Source organism: Rhinopithecus roxellana, chromosome 15 (assembly GCF_007565055.1).
Source record: "Rhinopithecus roxellana isolate Shanxi Qingling chromosome 15, ASM756505v1, whole genome shotgun sequence".
NCBI lineage: Eukaryota > Metazoa > Chordata > Mammalia > Primates > Cercopithecidae > Rhinopithecus > Rhinopithecus roxellana.
In genome coordinates this window covers 26,448,156-26,467,025 of record NC_044563.1, presented here as the reverse complement: position 1 = coordinate 26,467,025, position 18,870 = coordinate 26,448,156, and the positions used below count along the sequence as shown (strand labels likewise).

General features: G+C 34.8%; 1 protein-coding gene across 1 annotated transcript in view; it reads right to left on the bottom strand.

Annotated features, from left to right (window-relative positions):
* Positions 1–12,711, bottom strand: part of ANO3 (anoctamin 3) — a 474,780-nt gene extending 462,069 nt beyond the window's left edge. Inside the window, exon 1 of the mRNA XM_010389365.2 lies at positions 12,504–12,711. Coding sequence (XP_010387667.2) covers positions 12,504–12,657 — 154 coding nt within the window. The 5' untranslated portion in view covers positions 12,658–12,711. The remainder of the gene's footprint in view (positions 1–12,503) is intronic.
* Positions 12,712–18,870: the final 6,159 nt, after the last annotated feature.

Here is an 18,870-nt window from a genome sequence, read left to right as displayed (position 1 = left end):
TAAAATAGTACTAGTCGTATGACATCTTTATGTTCCTCCTCTCATCCTCTACCAGCTCTGGAAGAACTCACATGCTGTAAAAACTGTGAGAGAAAGAGTGGAAAAGCAAGTGAAGAAATGGTGAATAAACAGGTCACATTACACCCCTCCCCTCTTGTCCATTGCTGTTGTTTTGCTGTTTCCAGTCCCAAGAAGAGAAGATGGGAGAAACTTTTGTAGAAGTTAAGATTGTGACACTCTAAAATATACCACCCTGGCATATAAACTATTTTTAGTTAAAGGCACATGACAAACATTAGATGCAAGATTATCACTCTGACCTTCAGTTTCTTAAAATCAGGAGATAAAACTCACATGTGAATGATGTGGTTCCTATACTAGAAGTTCATCAAAGACAGGAAGTCGAGGCCAAAAGAAATCTGTACAAACAGCCATTGATAGATGAACACTTATCCTTCTAGCCACCTCTCCACCCAATCAATGACTATAGCCCAAGCCTCTTTGCCTTGTCACATTTTCATAATTTATTGATCCTTGTGTAATTCAGTATATAGGTTCTCAGCTCCAACTGCATATTTGATCTTTATTTCTTTATAAAGGCTCCTGTGCCATGTAAAACTTGTATTAAATGAATTTTATGCCTTCCTCCTGTTGCTCTATGTTATGTTAATTTAATTTAATTATTGGACCTAATTTGGAAAAAGTACTAAAAAGATAGAGGTACAATTTTGCCTCTCCTAAATTTTGAATTGCATGGAAGTTTAAAGTTTTAAAATCATATTATTTCTAGACTTTCTAATCTTCAACATGACATTTATAAACTTGAATGTGATTGGCAAAATAAGCCAAATTGGCCTGTGTTATATTTCAAGAGCAGAGAAGGCAGATTTCTTCCTTTGAAACTATCAATAGCACAGCTTGAACCATGTCACTATCCTAATTAAACACCCTTGGTGGCATGTCTTCACTAGAGGAATAAAGGCTAAACTGTTTGTCTTATGTTTAAATCCTATTACAGATTGACTCAACGTAACCTTATTTGCCATCTCTGTCACACACAACCCAAAGTCCAGCTCCGTTAGTATTCATTTAACGACTGTCTGTTGAACAGCTACTATGGCCAGATGTTATGCTTGGTAAATCAGAAATGATCCCTGCTTTGAAGAATGTAGAGTGTGTTGAAGGGAGTTAGCCTAAGAGAATCATAAATAAGCTATTCCCCTAAATATATATATATATATATATATATTTTGAGACGGAGTCTTGCTCTGTCGCCCGGGCTGGAGTGCAGTGGCCGGATCTCAGCTCACTGCAAGCTCCGTCTCCCGGGATCACGCCATTCTCCTGCCTCAGCCTCCCGAGTAGCTGGGATTACAGGCGCCCACTACCTCGCCTGGCTAGTTTTTTTGTATTTTAGTAGAGACGGGGTTTCACCGTGTTAGCCAGAATGGTCTCGATCTCCTGACCTCGTGATCCGCCCTTCTCGGCCTCCCAAAGTGCTGGGATTACAGGCTTGAACCACCACGCCCGGCCCTAAATATATTTTTAAAATTCTAGACATCCGGAGAAATGATTGACTATTTCTGATGGTTTCTGGGTTGCATTAAACATTGACTTTTTTTTGTCAACTGTGTGTTGCTTTTTCATGCCTTTATGTGGTTGACCATGACGTTCCCTTTACCTGGACTTCATTTTCCCCTTTATATTTTAACTTTATACAGAAATTTCATTCATAAGGTTTCTGTTCAAATATCCTCTCCACTGTATACTTTCTCTACAGAATTTAATTCCCTCCCCTGTGTTTCCACAACACGTCATTCAAACATTTACTATAGCACAAATAATGTTGCCTTAAAAAAAGAAAAGATTTAAGTGGCTGTCTTCCCACTAGACTGTGCCTAATTTGTTTCATTGAAGAAGATCCATCATGTAGGATTCTTAAGATACACACACACACACACACACACACACACACACACACACACACACACACAGAGAGATATGTATATTTAATGAATGACATTCTGGAAATAATGTAACTTAAAAGATTATGTGAGGTCAGTTAGAAATTTTGTAGAAAATATTTGTAAGAAATTTTAGTTTGTGAGAGTCCTACCCTAAACCTAACTAATTAATATCTTGAATCCAATCTCCAGGTGATCAGTTTGCTTCACTTTTTTTTTCAACACAAGCTGTATCTCAAATTTAAACTGACCTTTCCACAAATGAACAAATAAGTCACAGATATCATAAGTGTAAATGTAAATATTCTGCCTAAAATTATTACAACTTCAATAGGTTTTTACTGGCAATAAAGCTTTCATTTCATAGCTATATGTTCAGAACTGGCAGACTCTCAGGGATAGTAATAAAAATAGAAAATCTTACACCTTTTCTACAGATGAAAAACTGAGATCCAGAAAGAGTCAATGCTTTATTCACATAGCTTGAATGTAAAAACAAAACAAAACAAAACAAAAACTTATAGTATATTGAATGAAACATATTACTACTCCACTATCATGACATTCATGAACTTAGTATTCAGGGTTTCTATATTCGTGAACATATTGAAAATCCACTTATGATTCACTTTTTATTTTATGAAGTCACAAAGTTAAGTAGCATGAGTCACTTAGCTTTTGATCAAAGTCAGACTCAGCTCTTCATATATATGTCTCTTCTCATCTTTTCTCTATTTGTAATTTGAGTGAATGGTAACTCTTGTAAAGTCACATATGCAAACTTTTATTTGGAAAAAAATATCCTTGGCATAAGGCAGAATAAAATCCACCTGAAGAAACTAGGTTAGAAGAAGAAAAGATAAAGTCAATAGATATGATAAAATGAATTCTTGGTTCTTATCTTGAACATAAAATTTTAGATATTCTCAAGAGTGAATTGTTAAACTCAATGTTGACCTACCATTTGAACAAAACCCATAATATGGGGTGTATGGAAATAAGAAAAGGTATTTTCTCTTTTTCACTGAATGCTCTAGTCAATGTTGTACTTTTACAGCATAGAAGATAAAATGCTGGTGAATACTGAAAAGATGGCAAGCTTGTGCTGTGGGCACATGGTACTTGTATATGTGACTTTTGGTGAAATCGTGATTCAGGGAGAATGTACCAGCTTTGGTAAAATTTCTGCATTTATGATTTTGGACACCTTTGAAGATCTTAGATATAAGGCTTATTAATGCCAAGCTTCAACTCTCAAAATGTAAATAAATAAAATAAAAGCAATGTGGATATTCAATAAAAATTAGACTGAGAATTTAGAGCAGGAAAGTTTTTTTGTGGAGGGGTGTTAGTCAAGGAAGGTTCAGAGGTAAATATGTTTTGAATCATGTACAAATTCAATAAGGTTTTTTAAAATTTCTGTTATATACAAGTAATTAAAACAGCTCCCAGTGATTAAAACAAAGCAAATGAAACACTATTACCAAGAGGCCAATTCTCTCTAGGAATGATCACATTTACTATTGCGCAACTTTCTTTTGCTATCCCCAAGATATATCATACATGTAATCTTTTGTTTAATATCTGCTTGCATGGCTTCCCTGGTTCTCTGTATCTTCCTTTTGCTAAAACACATCATATTTCTAATTATCACTAACCTATCAGTTAAATAGTACACACAGGGCATAAACCATGTTGACCTTGTTCAGCATCAAATCTCTAAAGCTTAACCCAAGGTGGCACAGAAGAAGTGCTAAATATATTATAAAGAATTATAGTAATTTATAACACAAGATACAGATAAGCAAATATAGCATATGATAAAGATTTAATAGTGACCGACTATACACCTGTGCCAAAGAAATCCTCACAGATGATATAATATTTGAGATAAATTTTGAAGAAAAGGAAAGTGTTCTAAGAGAAGAGGCAAAAGGAGAAAATATTTCTTATATTATCAAACTACAAATAGCTACATGTCTTTGTATAAATTGATTAAAGCAAATAAAATGAACTAAATTTTAATGAGCTCCTAGTTCAGATTAGCTTCAGGCAGAGCCAGATTGATGCTCCAACATTACAGTAAAAGCAATCTCTTGGGTCTGTTTCCTTTGGGTTTTCTTCATTTTCAGGCTCCCCAGGTCATTCTCAACAACACCAGGCTCTCTCCTTATGCCTGCGTCAAGTTTCAGGTTTGAAGCCTCATAGTCTTTCCAAGCCCAGAAAGTAAGTCCAGAATTACCACCTAAAGCCTTAAAGTTCACTCTGATTGGATAAACTTAGGCTCCCTTCTAAATCAATAACATAACTGTATGGTCATAAATTAGTCAGGCTAACTCCCAGACACTGTGGTTTTATCTACTAACATTACAATTGAGAAAGAGACAAAGAAGGTTTCTTAGAAAAAAACAAAAGAAAACAAAAAAACATGGCCACTGTTTCCATAAAGAAGACGATGAGCACTGATGTAGTTATATACTGCAACTGCCAAGGTAGGCCTTATGTATTTTTTCCTAAAACTATCCGCTGAAGAAAATAAGTTTCCTCATACTAAGGAAGATAAAAATCCATGGGCATTTGCCCCTTAAGTAACCTGAAAATACAGAAGAAAAGGATAGTCATTAATATCAACAACTTCCATAGCCAGTTTCTCAGAGTGTGAAAGAATCTTTGGCCCACTTCCTAACCAGATGGTTAAATATGACATGTCTCAGTGGTTATACAAGTATAAATTTATGCCTGTGTCCCATCCCTGCATGAAATCACAAACAGGAACATAAAAGACCCACATGAATTCTGCCTTGAAATAGAACTGAATCAGACAGGCTTGGCCAATCTGAGACCCCTGGAGGAGTTTCTGTAAACAGCCTAAGATTGAGCAGCTCCTCCTCCCCCTACAAATTAAATAAAATTTTCTCTTTAGTGGGAGGAAGAGAAAAGTAAAATGTTGCCTTAGGGACCCATTAAATTTCTATATAAGGCTCAGTTTCCATCTATTTTAGCTGCAAAAGGATATGGAGTCAGGAACCTTGAGAGCAGAGGTCAAGGCCACAGTTTGTTAGATTTCCATAAATGATGAATGATTGCTTGGCTGCAGGCGCAGATTAATGTTACCAGATTAATGTTACTTGAACAGGAAAAAAAAAAAAAAAAAAAAGAGAGGAAACCTAAAATTGATCTCCCACAAATAGTAAGATAACTATCAAGGCTACGGGCCAATGCTATTAATTAGCATTTGAGGTTTGCTTTTCTATCCACATTTGACTTAACCTCCCACTACTTTAGAACATGCATCTTTTGTATGAGCCAGGTAGATCTTGTTGCCAGTCCACCAAAACTAGAAATTCATGATCACATCTGTCACTGAGAACTCTTACTGTTGCAAGTGACAGAAGTGTCAACTCAAATTAGGCATAAACAATAAAGAACTTATTGGCTCAATCATAAGCCAGTAAGTTGGAAGTCTGCATTGGAAGGAGAATGGCTTCAGACATAGCTTAAATACGGGGCACAAACTATGTCAACAACTTCCATAGCCACAGGATATCCCTTGGAAAAGGGATAACTTTCCAAGAGAACATTAGAATATTCATACTGGAAAGAGAGGCATGTATGCAGGGATGGCAAAAAATAAACTGACAGACACACAAATTAATGCTTTGTGATAACATGCTCTTTGTTCTTGTCGTTTCATTCTCCAGGAATGCCCTCTTCCTTTCTTTTTAAAAGTCTGTGTTTCTTTATAATTTCTTTCCTTTTCTATCTTCTTTGGACCATATTTATCTCTTCTACCAAAAGGCCAGAACACTTCTACTTTATCATTTATTTTTCCTTCAGTATACACTATAATGAATAGCTACCTCATTTCTCCCTTAAATGATCATTCCCCAGTTACAAACAGCTCATGGGTGCTACAAGAGGTAAATTCAAAAGTCTGTAGCATGGAAGATGGAAAAAATTTCCACTTAGAAACATGATAATACCGAGTGACAGTTTCCAGGATATGAATTTAATTCATTTCCTGAATATGAATTTAATCCAAATTCCAGGAAATTAATTTAATTAATTCATTGTGTGACTCAGGTACAACATAAACATTTTAATTTGACTTCCAGAACCATCCTAAATCCCTTAGTCCTCCTTAACACGTGCCTCTAATGGTGGAGAGAGAATACTGCTTCCACCCACCACTTGCCTTGCTGGAACTGGGTGATGGGAGGAGATCCTCCTTCACCACCATTTTTGATGGCTCCTAAAACCTGAGGAAGAGACTGGAGTCATAGAGAGTGCACAGGGGCTCCACAGGCGGGTTTGAGTGAGATGTCATGGGGGCAGAGGATGCAAAAGAAACATGTTACATTCATTAGGGAAAAGAAGCCTAAGAAAAATGTTATATTCATTAGGGAAAAGAAGCCTAATGTGGATGAGGATTAAAACAGTGGCCAAGGCAGAGCTCAGGATAGCGTTCATTAGAAAGAAGCAGTAGGGGAAGGCTGACAAGAATAAAGAGGTAGTATGACTTAGGACCATGGAGTAAACCCTGGAAGAGACTTCTAAAGCTTACGTTTTAGGAGATGAAAGTCTGAAATTAAACTATATTAGGTAGAGTGCGGTGGCTCAGACCTTTAATCCCAGCACTTTGGGAGGCCGAGGCAGGAGGATCACAAGGTCAGGAGATCGAGACCATCCGGGCTAACACGATGAAACCCCGTCTCTACTAAAAATACAAAAGAAAAAAACCAGCCAGGTGGGGTGGCAGGCACCTGTAGTCCCAGCTACTCAGGAGGCCAAGGCAGGAGAATCGCTTGAACCTGGGAGGTGGAAGTTGCAGTGAGCCAAGATTGCACTACTGCACTCCAGCCTGGGTGACAGAGCGAGACTCCGTCTAAAACAAAACAAACAAACAAACAAGAAAACTATATTAAACTACCTATATAGTTTAGTTTCATTCAATACAGACAGTGTTGTCTATATTGTGAACCTTCCTCATGCAGGATCTTTTTTGTTGTGGTTGTTCTGTTGCCTTCTCCTTCTTTGTAACCATCTACCACAAAAGATCCTGATACTAACTTCTACAGGGTGAGATGAGAGTATGAAGATAAGGCTGAAAGAATAACTCTTAATCATTGCTGGACACCCATGGATGAGGAGGAGCCAGGGTATGCCAGTGATTCCAGGAATAATAGTGTTGTTACCAGTTTAGGCAATTTGCTTACACATATACACTGTTATGCGTGTGTGTATGTGTGTGTGTCAAAGCACCTAACATATATGGCTACTCGGTAAGTACTAATGTGATGAGTGAATGTCCTCTCTAATATTAACTAAAAGCAGGGGCCGTGCTTTTTTCTTCTCTTAATGAATTTTTATGCTTGTACAATGTCTTACATTTTGGTAGGTCCTACATTATACTGTTGACTGACAAATAGTGAACATTTTATACACTGGAACTTTCACTAATTCTTATTCTGCTCACCTTTTTTGGTGATAAAATTGCCTATTTCAATTCAAATCTCTGTGACTGTGTATGTATTTTATGAAGTTAATAAAGCTCTACTTTGTTTTAATGAATCTTATGAAGAATACCTATAAAAGGATATGAGGAAATTTTTAAGAAACGTTTTATTTGATTTTCTAAGCAAAATAAGATAAAAAAAAAAATGTCCAAGCTCTCCGTGGTCATCCTTGTGTTCATGAGAAATTGTAAAATATGTAGTATCTGTTTGTGGAAGCTGTGATTTCCAAAACCCACTCCTTGGCTCTACTGTAGAATTAATACTTCTGTAAATGCTTTTGCTTTGAGACATGTCTTCATGTTGGCCTTGAAAATGAAGCATGAATTCTGAAATTTCACTAGCTAGAGTCAATTATTCAGTGGAAAAGAAGAACTATAAAATGCTGAGTTGTGCTCATCCACTATGGAATCAGGTAAGAATTCTGAAGAAAACATCTGCAGAACAAATAGAAGAAAAATACAATTTATTTAATGTTAGAGGAAAATAAACAAAGAAATGATGAGATGGGGATGCTTATATTACTAAAGATGGTTAGACTGACTCCCAGATCTTTGTATTTTTTTTTGCAATTTATGCAATTCACTCTCGAGAGCATTTGTTTGGTCTAAAAGTCATGTAGTTGCAGGAATTAACTAGGAAACTCAGGGTAATATGAGTATTTGTTGGGCTTTTCTTGGTTTTCAGATTCAATATATACATTTCTTGTCCTTATAGCAATTGATATGAATGGCCCAGGAATTTGGAGGTTGAGAAGTCACAAGACAGTAAGATAAATAGGCAGAACAATGGAAAAAAAGAAATGGGGCATCATCTCACCCATTAAATGCATATTCTAGGCCCCTTCCCTGCACAAAGTATTTTTCACACATTTTTTAATCCCACAGTCAACTCTACAAAGTAGGTGTCTCACTGAGAATAGACAGAGAAATTTTAAATAACTTGCACAAGTTCTAAAATCTCCTGTGTCTGTGCTACATTCATAGTTGTTCTATGTCAAAGTCCAAGTCATATCTTATGTAATGATGACCCTTGGGAGTAAGAAGACACATAAGGGTATAACAATTCAGGACACAGAGAATTATAGGCTGACTTTTATATCTAATTATCTGAGTGACCTGAGACAATTCACTCATATTCTTTTGGTCTCACTTGTTCCCTATAAAAGAAGCTTATAAATCTAGCTCTGCCCATCTACAACTTAGTCACTTTGGTCTAGATAATATATGATTGTTCCTCTCTCTATTTCCTCTTTAATGCATTATTCATAAGTCAAAGAAGGCATCTCATTTCTAAAGGCTACATTAACTCTTAATGATGAAAGCAGGAAGTCTTTTTTTCTGGCTTCTTTTTGTCCAGAGTGGGAACAAAATAGAGAAATTTAATTTCTGGTATATACATAACCTTATTTTCCTTTTCCGATTTCCACTGAAGTAAAGTAAAATTTCCAACCACTTTACAAGGACTCCTGATATCTTCAGAACACTGTTACATGTTGCTATTACCTAAAGCTAACACAGACACACTGAATTCAAGACAAATTACTGACCTCATTAAGACTATGGAGATGCCACTGTCATCATCAGGCGTGAACACCCAAGCAGCCAACAGAAACCAAGGTCTTCCTGCAGCCAACACCTTTCTGTTTTTTTCCAGTGCCTCACATACATTCTTTTAGAAATACCTCTATTGGTAGAAAAACAGGAATGCCCACAGACATCTATAGGTCAAAAGGAGTCCTTCTTTGCAGTCTGACATTTTATCAGAATGTAATGGGAATGTTTGTAACACAAAGAAAGAATAAATGCTTGAGGTGAGAGATACTCTCTTTACTATGATATGATTGTTATGCATTGTATGCCTGTATCTAAATCTGTCATGTACCCCCACAAATATATATATATGGTGGGACACGGTGGCTCACACCTGTAATCCCAGCACTTTGGGAGGCAAAGTTGAGTGGATCACCTGAGGTCAGGAGTTCGAGACTAGCTTGACCAACATGGCGAAATCCTGTCTCTACTAAAAATACAAAAAATTAGCCACGTGTGGTGGCATGAGCCTGATGAACATGGAGAAACCTCATTTCTACTAAAATTACAAAATTAGCCCAACATGGTAGCCCATGCCTGTAATCCCAGCTACTCAGGAGGCTGAGGCAGGAGAATTGCTTGGACCCGGGAGGCGGAGATTGCGGTGAGCTGAGATCATGCCACTGCACTCCAGCCTGGGCAACAAGAGCAAAACTCCATTTCAAATAATAAATAATAAATAAATAATACACGCACACACACACACACGCCACACTATGTACCCACAAAGATGAAAAATTTAAAAAATTAGAGAAAGAATCATGACATTTGTTTCACTTCCTACCAAAGAAGTGAAACATATATATATATATATATAGTATAATACACACTGTCAAACATTCCTGGGGATAACTGTGTATCAGTTTGAGAAGCTCAGTTTGTAATACATAGGATTTTGCAATCTGCTTCATATAAATTGTGAGCCCCAGCGCATGGTGAATCATCACCTTCTGGAAAACCATTATAATAAGTAATCTCACCTCCAGAGTGTATTTTGAATGATAGTTAGCATATGCTAGCTATTAGTTGCAGACATTGTGCTAAATGGTTTTTGACATTATATCATTTAATGTTCTTAAATACTCTATGAGGTAGGGATCTTTACACCCTTAATATATATAAGGAATCAGAAACACAGAGTGATTCATTTAACTTTCTGAAGTCATGCAATTAGTAGCAGAGCAAACTCTGAATACTAGTATGACTCTAGAGTCCAGGTAATTACTTCTCTGCTGCAAAGTTTACACAATAAAAATTTTAATTTAGATGGGAATCCTGAATTACCTGATAGATTGCATTCCTAGGTAGGCAACTTCTACTTCTGTCCCAACCAGTATTCAAATATTATATGTAACTCAGAAAAGTACAAAAATAAATGACATAGACTTTTGCATTTATTTGCAAATTGTAAAAAATGAGAATATCAAATACCAGATTGTCATTATAGCTTATATTTTCTGCTCATACTGAAGCAAGAACTTTCTGAATAGAATTTTCAGAGACCATAAACAAATATATTTAGCTTTTGGGATCTCAAATTATAAAGTAGGAAAAAGAAAGGGCAATCAAAATTAAAGCTGAAACATGAGAATGTGGAAGTAAGATACAAACATGGACAATATAGATAGTTTATTGATCATCTAAAGATAGGCAAAATTGGGCTGGGTGTGGTGGCTCATGCCTGTAATCCCAGCACTTTGGGAGGCTGAGGCGGGTTGATCACCTGAGGTCAGGAGTTTGAGACCAGCCTGACCAACACAGAGAAACCCCGTCTCTAGTAAAAATACAAAAACTAACTAGGCGTGGCTGTGCATGCCTGTAATCCCAGCTACTCTGGAGGCTGAGGCAGGAGAATCGCTTGAACCTGGGAGGCAGAGGTTGCGGTGAGCTGGTGCAATAAATGTTAAGGAATATTGAGATAACTTAAGAGTCATAAAAAAATTATGGAAGCAAAAAGAGGAAGCATTTTGAGGGATTTCAACTGAGATGTGTTGAGTTTGGGGCATAGCCAGAATAACATGATGGAAGTGGCTTCTAGGCTGTTTATAGTATGCATCTCTGAAAATGACATTGTACCTGTACTATGGATGTGTTGGCCAACTGCATAAAGACAATAGTTGAATCTAATGGAATGGAAGTGCTAACTCTGACAGAAATGGCTAGAAGACAAAAAAATGGTGAAAAAGACATGAATATTTAACCTATCAATTTTTTTATTAAACTATTTTTCTAACCAAGTCTACTGTAAAAAGTTAGGTACATCTGTAAAAAATTAATTTCCCACTTCTATGAAATTGTAGGTTCAATATCTAGGAAGTCTCAATTTTAGAAGACAAAATAACAGCATGGAGAGTTTTTCTTACAGTTGAAAGAAAATTTATAAAAGAACGTCTTATCTCTTGTTTATAGAACTCATACTGTAAACCAACTCATATAATACATAATAATCTATGAGCAATAAATCAGAGATTGACTGGGGATTATAGAATAAGGAAGCTTGCCAAAATTCTTAGAAGAATCCTCTTATTGTGTAATGGAATTTATTATTTCTACAAGGTTTTTCATGTGACAGAGATCAGTGTCCAACAATATCCAGAGTTATAATAGCTTTGCTTAACTTTTACATTCCCATTACAATGCCTTCTTTTATAAGGAAAGATAAACAAATTATAGCAGTTTTACTTTAGTACAACATTTAAAATATCTATCATGCAAATTTTCTACAAAGCACAATTAATTCACTATTGACATACAAAAGTTGTTCATTATAAACCAAACCTTCAGAATTGGTTGGTGAATGCAAACTATTAGTATATAGTATTTTTCCCTCAGACCTGCAGAGCAAGAACAAAAACTGAGATTCTAAGTAAGTAACACACAAAGGTTTAAAATTATTCTGCACATTTAATTCTATTAACACTGTCAGCTCATATAGAATTGCTTAAGTCAGATCATAAAATAACTAAAAGGAATATTCTCTTGTTCTTAATGAGAACATAAATAATATATTACCCTTTATATAAATTGTGCTTAGGAATAAGAGATAAAAAAGATGAATTAAAATGGCAGGTGTTTTCTTTGCAGTTTATGGTTAAGATTCCTGATTTCACCAGTCATGCCAAACAAAACTAAGCCTTGATAGTCCTGAGCATTCAGAGGAACAAAGTCTATTACACCATTCATATTTTCCTGAGTTTACTGACTTTGTTTTCTGATACTTAATTCTATGCACAAAAACTTCAGCCCTCTATTTTTTACTTCAAAAGTCTATGTATACATTTTGGGAAAAAAAATAACTGAAGAAACTAAAATTGGCATCAGCTATACCACCAGAAAATGGATGACATCAACATTTATTTATTACACATCAGACATTAAAGAAGTACAAACATAAGTTAAGATACTCATACATATCAATCTAAAGGTTAGCTTACCAGTCGGGACAGAACTGGAGTGCTGTAGTTCCAGTTGACTAGAATCACCAGAGAGTTCAGTCAAACAGCGTAAAGCAAAACCTGAGTTGGAAGCATGCTCATGTCTGAAGCCTTCAGGAGAAGAATTATCCAGTTCCCATTTTAAAACTGACATTGCACAATTCCCAAATAATTATGTAAAGCAAAGTTCATACTATTGAATTCTTTAAAATTAAGGGATAGGATAAAATCACAGTGTTCTAATCAGTCATAACAATAGGCTTTCCTGTAATTATTTTCACTTGGAAATCCAAAGGAAATAAAACACGCAGAGCTGACTCTAAGAAGTTTTCTGTGTTAATGCCTTTCCTGGACAATTAACTTCAATAGGATGGATGAATTTTAGAGTCGTTTTTCTTGAAGATATATTTTGCCTTTAAACCACAGCAGCACTCATCCCATCTCAGAGAGGCTGCAATGAAAAGTAAAATGGGCTAAGTGAAGACATAGGCAAGGCTGCAGAGAGATGCTTTTAGTAAGTTGGTACTAGAAGTTCTCACATTTCTGTATGCAAGAGATCAGCTGGGTGGGGCTAAAGACTGTTAGGGAATGCAACTTTGTTCCACTGGACAGCTCATCAGAGCAATGTTTTAATTGGAAGGAAGTTAATACTAAAAGATATTTCCTGGATGCAGATTGTGAGACTGTAGCCTGCTGCTTATTGACACATGACCGTGATTGTGGAAATGAAAAGATTTCTCTTTAAATGGTGGTCAAATAAAATATACAGCCTAAGAAACACAAAATGTGAGATTTCACAATACAAGCAGGTGATCCATAAGAAGAGCAAACCGCTGAAAAGTTGGCAACCGATGGGGCTGGTATTCTTGTATTAACTGAGAGGTAAAATAGCTGTAGGGGTTGCCTTAGAACATTTAATGTAAGATTTCACCTTTATTCATTAGTCCTTAGTCCATGAATCCTCTGTAGACTGCCAGAGGTGCACACTGATGTTTTGTCAGAGACTAAGTTAGTAAAAGTTATCATTAGTTTAGGGGTCCAAACTAGATAAGGTCCAGGTATTTCCCTCGTGGTGCGTTTTAATCCATTAGTTATTCATTAATTTGTTGAACGGCATATTTAAAGCATTCTTACTTTTTTGGCTCAGCACTCTGAAAAACATAGACATACACACACACACACACACACACGTACCTATATAAGTATTTGTGCATATGTAGATATATACTATGAAATATATATATTTTATACATTTATATATATTTATATTTATATATATAAAGTTTGCAAGTCAATTGTTAATATAAAATGTATTCTGGACAAAAGGCCACATGTATTACTCATAGTTACAATAATTGAAAAAGCAAGTAATGAAAACTGACTCTCTGCTCTATGTGCCTTCACAGACTATCACTCCGACAGGGAAATGATTGTCATTCCAACAGCATGAACAACAAAGTATGTTGTGCAAGCCTAGGCCACCACTGTTTCGAAACAGGCATGAACATCTTTGACTAAAAAAGGCTAACATGGACATGTTCTATGGGTAATTATATGACATTTTGCTTAGATAAGAAGTTGAAAGCAGGATCCAAATTATAAATGATAATTCAGTTTGAGGAAAAGATGGTTGGTAGTTAAAAGGAAAACACATATAGGGAAATGAGTAAGTGGTCAAAAGTACAAACAAAGTTTAGAGAAATAAAGTAGATTATAGAATCATAAAAGATGGACTTTAAAATTCTCAACTGAAATATTTGTTATGAAATATTGTCAAGGACAATTTCTGAAAGATGAAATCTAAATGGTTTTATTTGAGAGTTGGTCAATGAGATTTAACTACCAGGAAACTTCTACCCCCTATATCTCTGGTACATTTGCCCAAATCCTGAAGTGTTTTTTTCTTTCAAATTATACTTTATAGAATGTGATTGCACAGAAATATGATTTGGCATGAGAAGTGCCATTACGATCATCTGATAAATGATAAATGATCATCTGATAAAGATAAATGATAAATGATCATCTGATAAATGATAGCTGAGGTCACAGGACAGTCTCATTCTCTCTAGCAGCAGCTCTTAAATTATGTAAGAATGAGAACATCTTTGGGAAAAAAAGAATATTTTATCTCTTTACCTATGATGCTATTATATTTTGAGTATCAATATATAAAAATTAATAATCATGTAAAAGTTCTTGAGAAATTTACTTTATTTATTCACATATATACCTTTGAAAATGTGTTCATGTGTGAGAAATGCTACTGATTTTGCACTAAGGAAATTGATAATATACAGGTCTATTTTTCAATTCTATGCAGTTACTTGATATGGCATATGTAATACTAAATAGGAAATTACTATTCCATAATACATGAGAAATATATAAAGATTAACATTTTGCCTGATAGGTATAATATAGATGAGCAAATTCTGTCTACAAATTCACCTCATTTTTCTTTTCTACTAGTGACCTAAGTGCAAACATCCACAGAGGTCTCTAGAATGTGGTAACGAAGAACTGATAGTTAATGTGGGTACTCTAGAATGGGAACTCTCAGCATATCTCTATACCTGGGTCTTTGCTGAGACTCTTTTAACTTGCATCCAACCCCAAGTGGACTTTCAGTCTCAGTGACGTTTTCCATAACCTCTTACCTGGCACTTTTATTTAGAATAGCTGTCTGAAAATAATAGGAAATACTTGTGTAAACTTGTTACTAATGTCATTTTCATGATATGCAGAATTCTTCCAATTTTTCCTTCTTAGTGTGCAAACAGAACATGGCAGGAAATGCTGTACATGAACATCTTTCCTTTGAAATACCAAACATATGTTGATATGGTCTAGATGCAAATATGTATTTTTCTTAATCTGGATCTCTCTGTCTCTATTACAATAGTAACCACTGGCTGGCAGTTATAATAAAGTCAGGTCTCTGGTCTCCCATTCATTTCAGGGCATAAACTGCATTTATAAATCCTTCTGTTTCTCAGGCATGCTTAATTTTGATATAATCTATTTTTTTTAACAGGCCAAACTAACTATATTTTGTTTTGAAAATGGTTGAAATTATTGTGAGTAATTGCAATTTTAACTTAACCATAACAATACATTTTTAGAGAGGAAAAATAAGCTTGTTCTGCGCAGTTTTCCATGTACTATATTTTCAGGACACCAAATAAACAGTTCTTAGGAATTTAAGTCAGGCAATATATTTTCATTATCACAGATCCTTTGCTCTCCTAAACATTATGTAAGACAATTCATTAGACTTATGTTTATTATTTTTCTGGTTTCAGAATGACTCTTTGAACTCATAAGTTTAACCCCATTATTTCCCATAGAATGCCATTAACTGAAGAAAAGCTTTGTTTAATGGAAGAGTGCTGAGCAGTTAAGTCTCAGAAAACTTCAGAAAACCCTGGAATATATGGTGGGGATGAATGCTGAACAAATTGAGTAATAGGCAATTCTACAATTGGCACAAATCATGTGTTCATTAAAATGCAGGTAATTGCCTACCAACCAGAGTATCACCACCTCATTTGAACTGTGCTGTTCTGATAGTTTGATTTCCAGCTTAGGCACTCTGAAGGGAATCCTACATTTGAACCCATTCTGATTTACTCACCACTCCCTGTGTGAAACCAGCCCAGATATTCCAGCAAGAGTAATAGGAATGGTAGGTAATAAAACTCACACTTCACACTGTATCAGTATGGACCAGATCAGATCTATTGATGAATGGAATAGAGAGGAAGAAAGAAAGAGAGATGGACAGCAAGAGAGAGAGAGAGAAAAAGAGAGAGAGAGAGAGAAACAAAGAGAACTAATACTTTAGAAACTAAATTGAGCATTTAGATCAAATAAACTTTATCATCTCAGAGCAAATGCTGAAAACAAAAGAGAATTTTACTTCCAAGCTTCAGTTAGATCTGAGAGAATATTATATGCATATGTTAGTAAAAACATGCTGCTAGGAAAAGGCAACAATCAGATCAAAATGAAGTTGTTGAAAATAAGTAAAAGCACGCCTTTAATAGCTAACTCTATAAAGGCATTGGATCTCAGGTGAGTCACTGCTAAAAAGTGCATTAATTTATTAGAAAATCAATCCGAATAATTTATTTTGAATGTAGAGTAAAAATTTTAAGGTTGGAAACTATGACAGAGATGATAAAAATAGAAAGTGCAATAGGTATAAAATACACACTAAAAAAAAAAAAAAAAGGAAACTATGATGAAAGCATAAGAAAATGAAAACAAAAGGTTTATTGTGAGAAAATAGGTGCTGATTTTTCCAATTTAAATGACTATGTTAATTTCAGGCAAAGGTAGCAATTGATAGAAAATATAATTGGAATCAAACATATCTTGATAGGATGTCAATTCCAAGATTTAAAGCAACATCTAACAAGTTTTTTTTTTTTTTTTTTTTTTTTTTTTTTTTTTTTGAGACAGAGTCTCACTCTTTTGCTGGGGTTGGAGTGCTGTGGCGAGATCTCGGCTCAAGGCTGACTGCAACCTCTGCCTCCCAGGTTCAAGCGATTCTCCTGCCTCAGCCTCCTGAGTAATTGGGATTATAGGAACCCACCATTAAGCCCAGCTACTAATTTTTTTGTATTTTTAGTAGAGATGGGTTTTCACCATGTTGGCCAGGCTGGTCTCGAACTCCTGACCTCGTGATTTGCCCTCCTCGGTCTCCCAAAGTGCTGGGATTACAGGCCATCTAACAAGGTTTAAGATTATGTTCAGAGTGATAGGAGGGATGTTGTGCAAATTTGATAGAATGAAGGACTTCTTATCTTCAACATTAAGTGATAGAAGAATATAAAGAAAAGTTTATATGTATCTGATTTAGAAAGATCAGGTTTCCATAATTAAAAAACATGGCAACAATTAAAATCTTATGAGACAAGGAAGACTCAAAAATATATAACCCGTGTCATCGCTAAAAACATTATTTGAGAAAGTATTCCATCCAAAAGGGAAAACAAACAATATGAATCAGAAAAAGGGATTCAAAAATAAAAGAATCATAGCAAATGGTAAGCAAAAAAGACTAATAAGAAAGGCTCATAAATTACTCATTGATGAGTAATTAATTGCTAAAAGTTCAATTCTGTAACAATGCAAATCATTAGAAGATTTTATAATTTTAAAATGCAGATTATTTTAACAAAATTTAGGATAAAGGCAAGGTTATCACTCAAGAAAGCATAAGGACAATTAATTAATTAAAAGGAAATAATAAGAATGATAAACATGTAAAAACTGCAACAGATAAATAAAATCTCAGTGAAACTGGGTTAAATGATCACACAAAACAGAGAGGGACTCAGAATTTCTCTACCCCCTGTTTTCCCCTCTCGCTCCCATACACATTCCAAATCATATTCCAAATTCCAAGTGGAAACAGTATTTATGATAAATAGACTGCTTCATATTGAAAAAAGGTACAAATCACAAAATTTAATATAATGGTTAAGGACGTGTATATGTATGTATATAGACATATATGTGTGCATGTCTATACATATAATAGGATGTTAAATCAATTATATACATATATGTGTTCTCTCTCTATATTCATATACAATGTTAAAAATGATATGCCTCCTAGATCAGCTTTGACCAAGAGACAATACAATGATAGTGTCTGTCTGCAAATATTCTAATACTTACATTTTTCCTTTTTTTATTTCTTTAGTCTTTCTTACCTGGCTAGTAAATCTGGTACAATGTTGAAATGGTAATAGTGGGTATTATTTTATTTTGAATGCAAAAAAGTTTCAATATTTCATTATGTATTTAGTTTTTTGTTTGTTTTCTGTAGATATCTTTGATCAGATTAAGGGCATTCCTTTCTATTCATAATTGGATAAGTACTTATTCTTAAATAATAAATGTGAGTTGATATTTTTCCTCTTTTCTCCTTTTACTGTAATAAGATGTCAAATTTAAAACTAATCTTTATTCATATAATGAATCCAACTTGGCCTTGATGTGATGATTTTTTATGTATCATTGAATTCATATACTAATATTATATCTATGTTTATGAGATAGATAAATATATAATTTTTTGTAGTCCTGGTAAGATGTGGTATTGAAAATTATGCTATTCTCATATAAAATAAAAAACTATTATTTTTTCTTTTTTCTGAAATAATTTTTAAAATACTGGTGTTAATTTTTTCTCAAATGTTTGATAAAATTAACCAACTGGGAAACCTGTAGGTTTAGAGTTTTCTTTTTTTTTTTTTTTTTTTTTTTTTTTATTATACTTTAAGTTCTAGGGTACATGTGCATAACGTGCAGGTTTGTTACATATGTATACTTATGCCATGTTGGTGTGCTG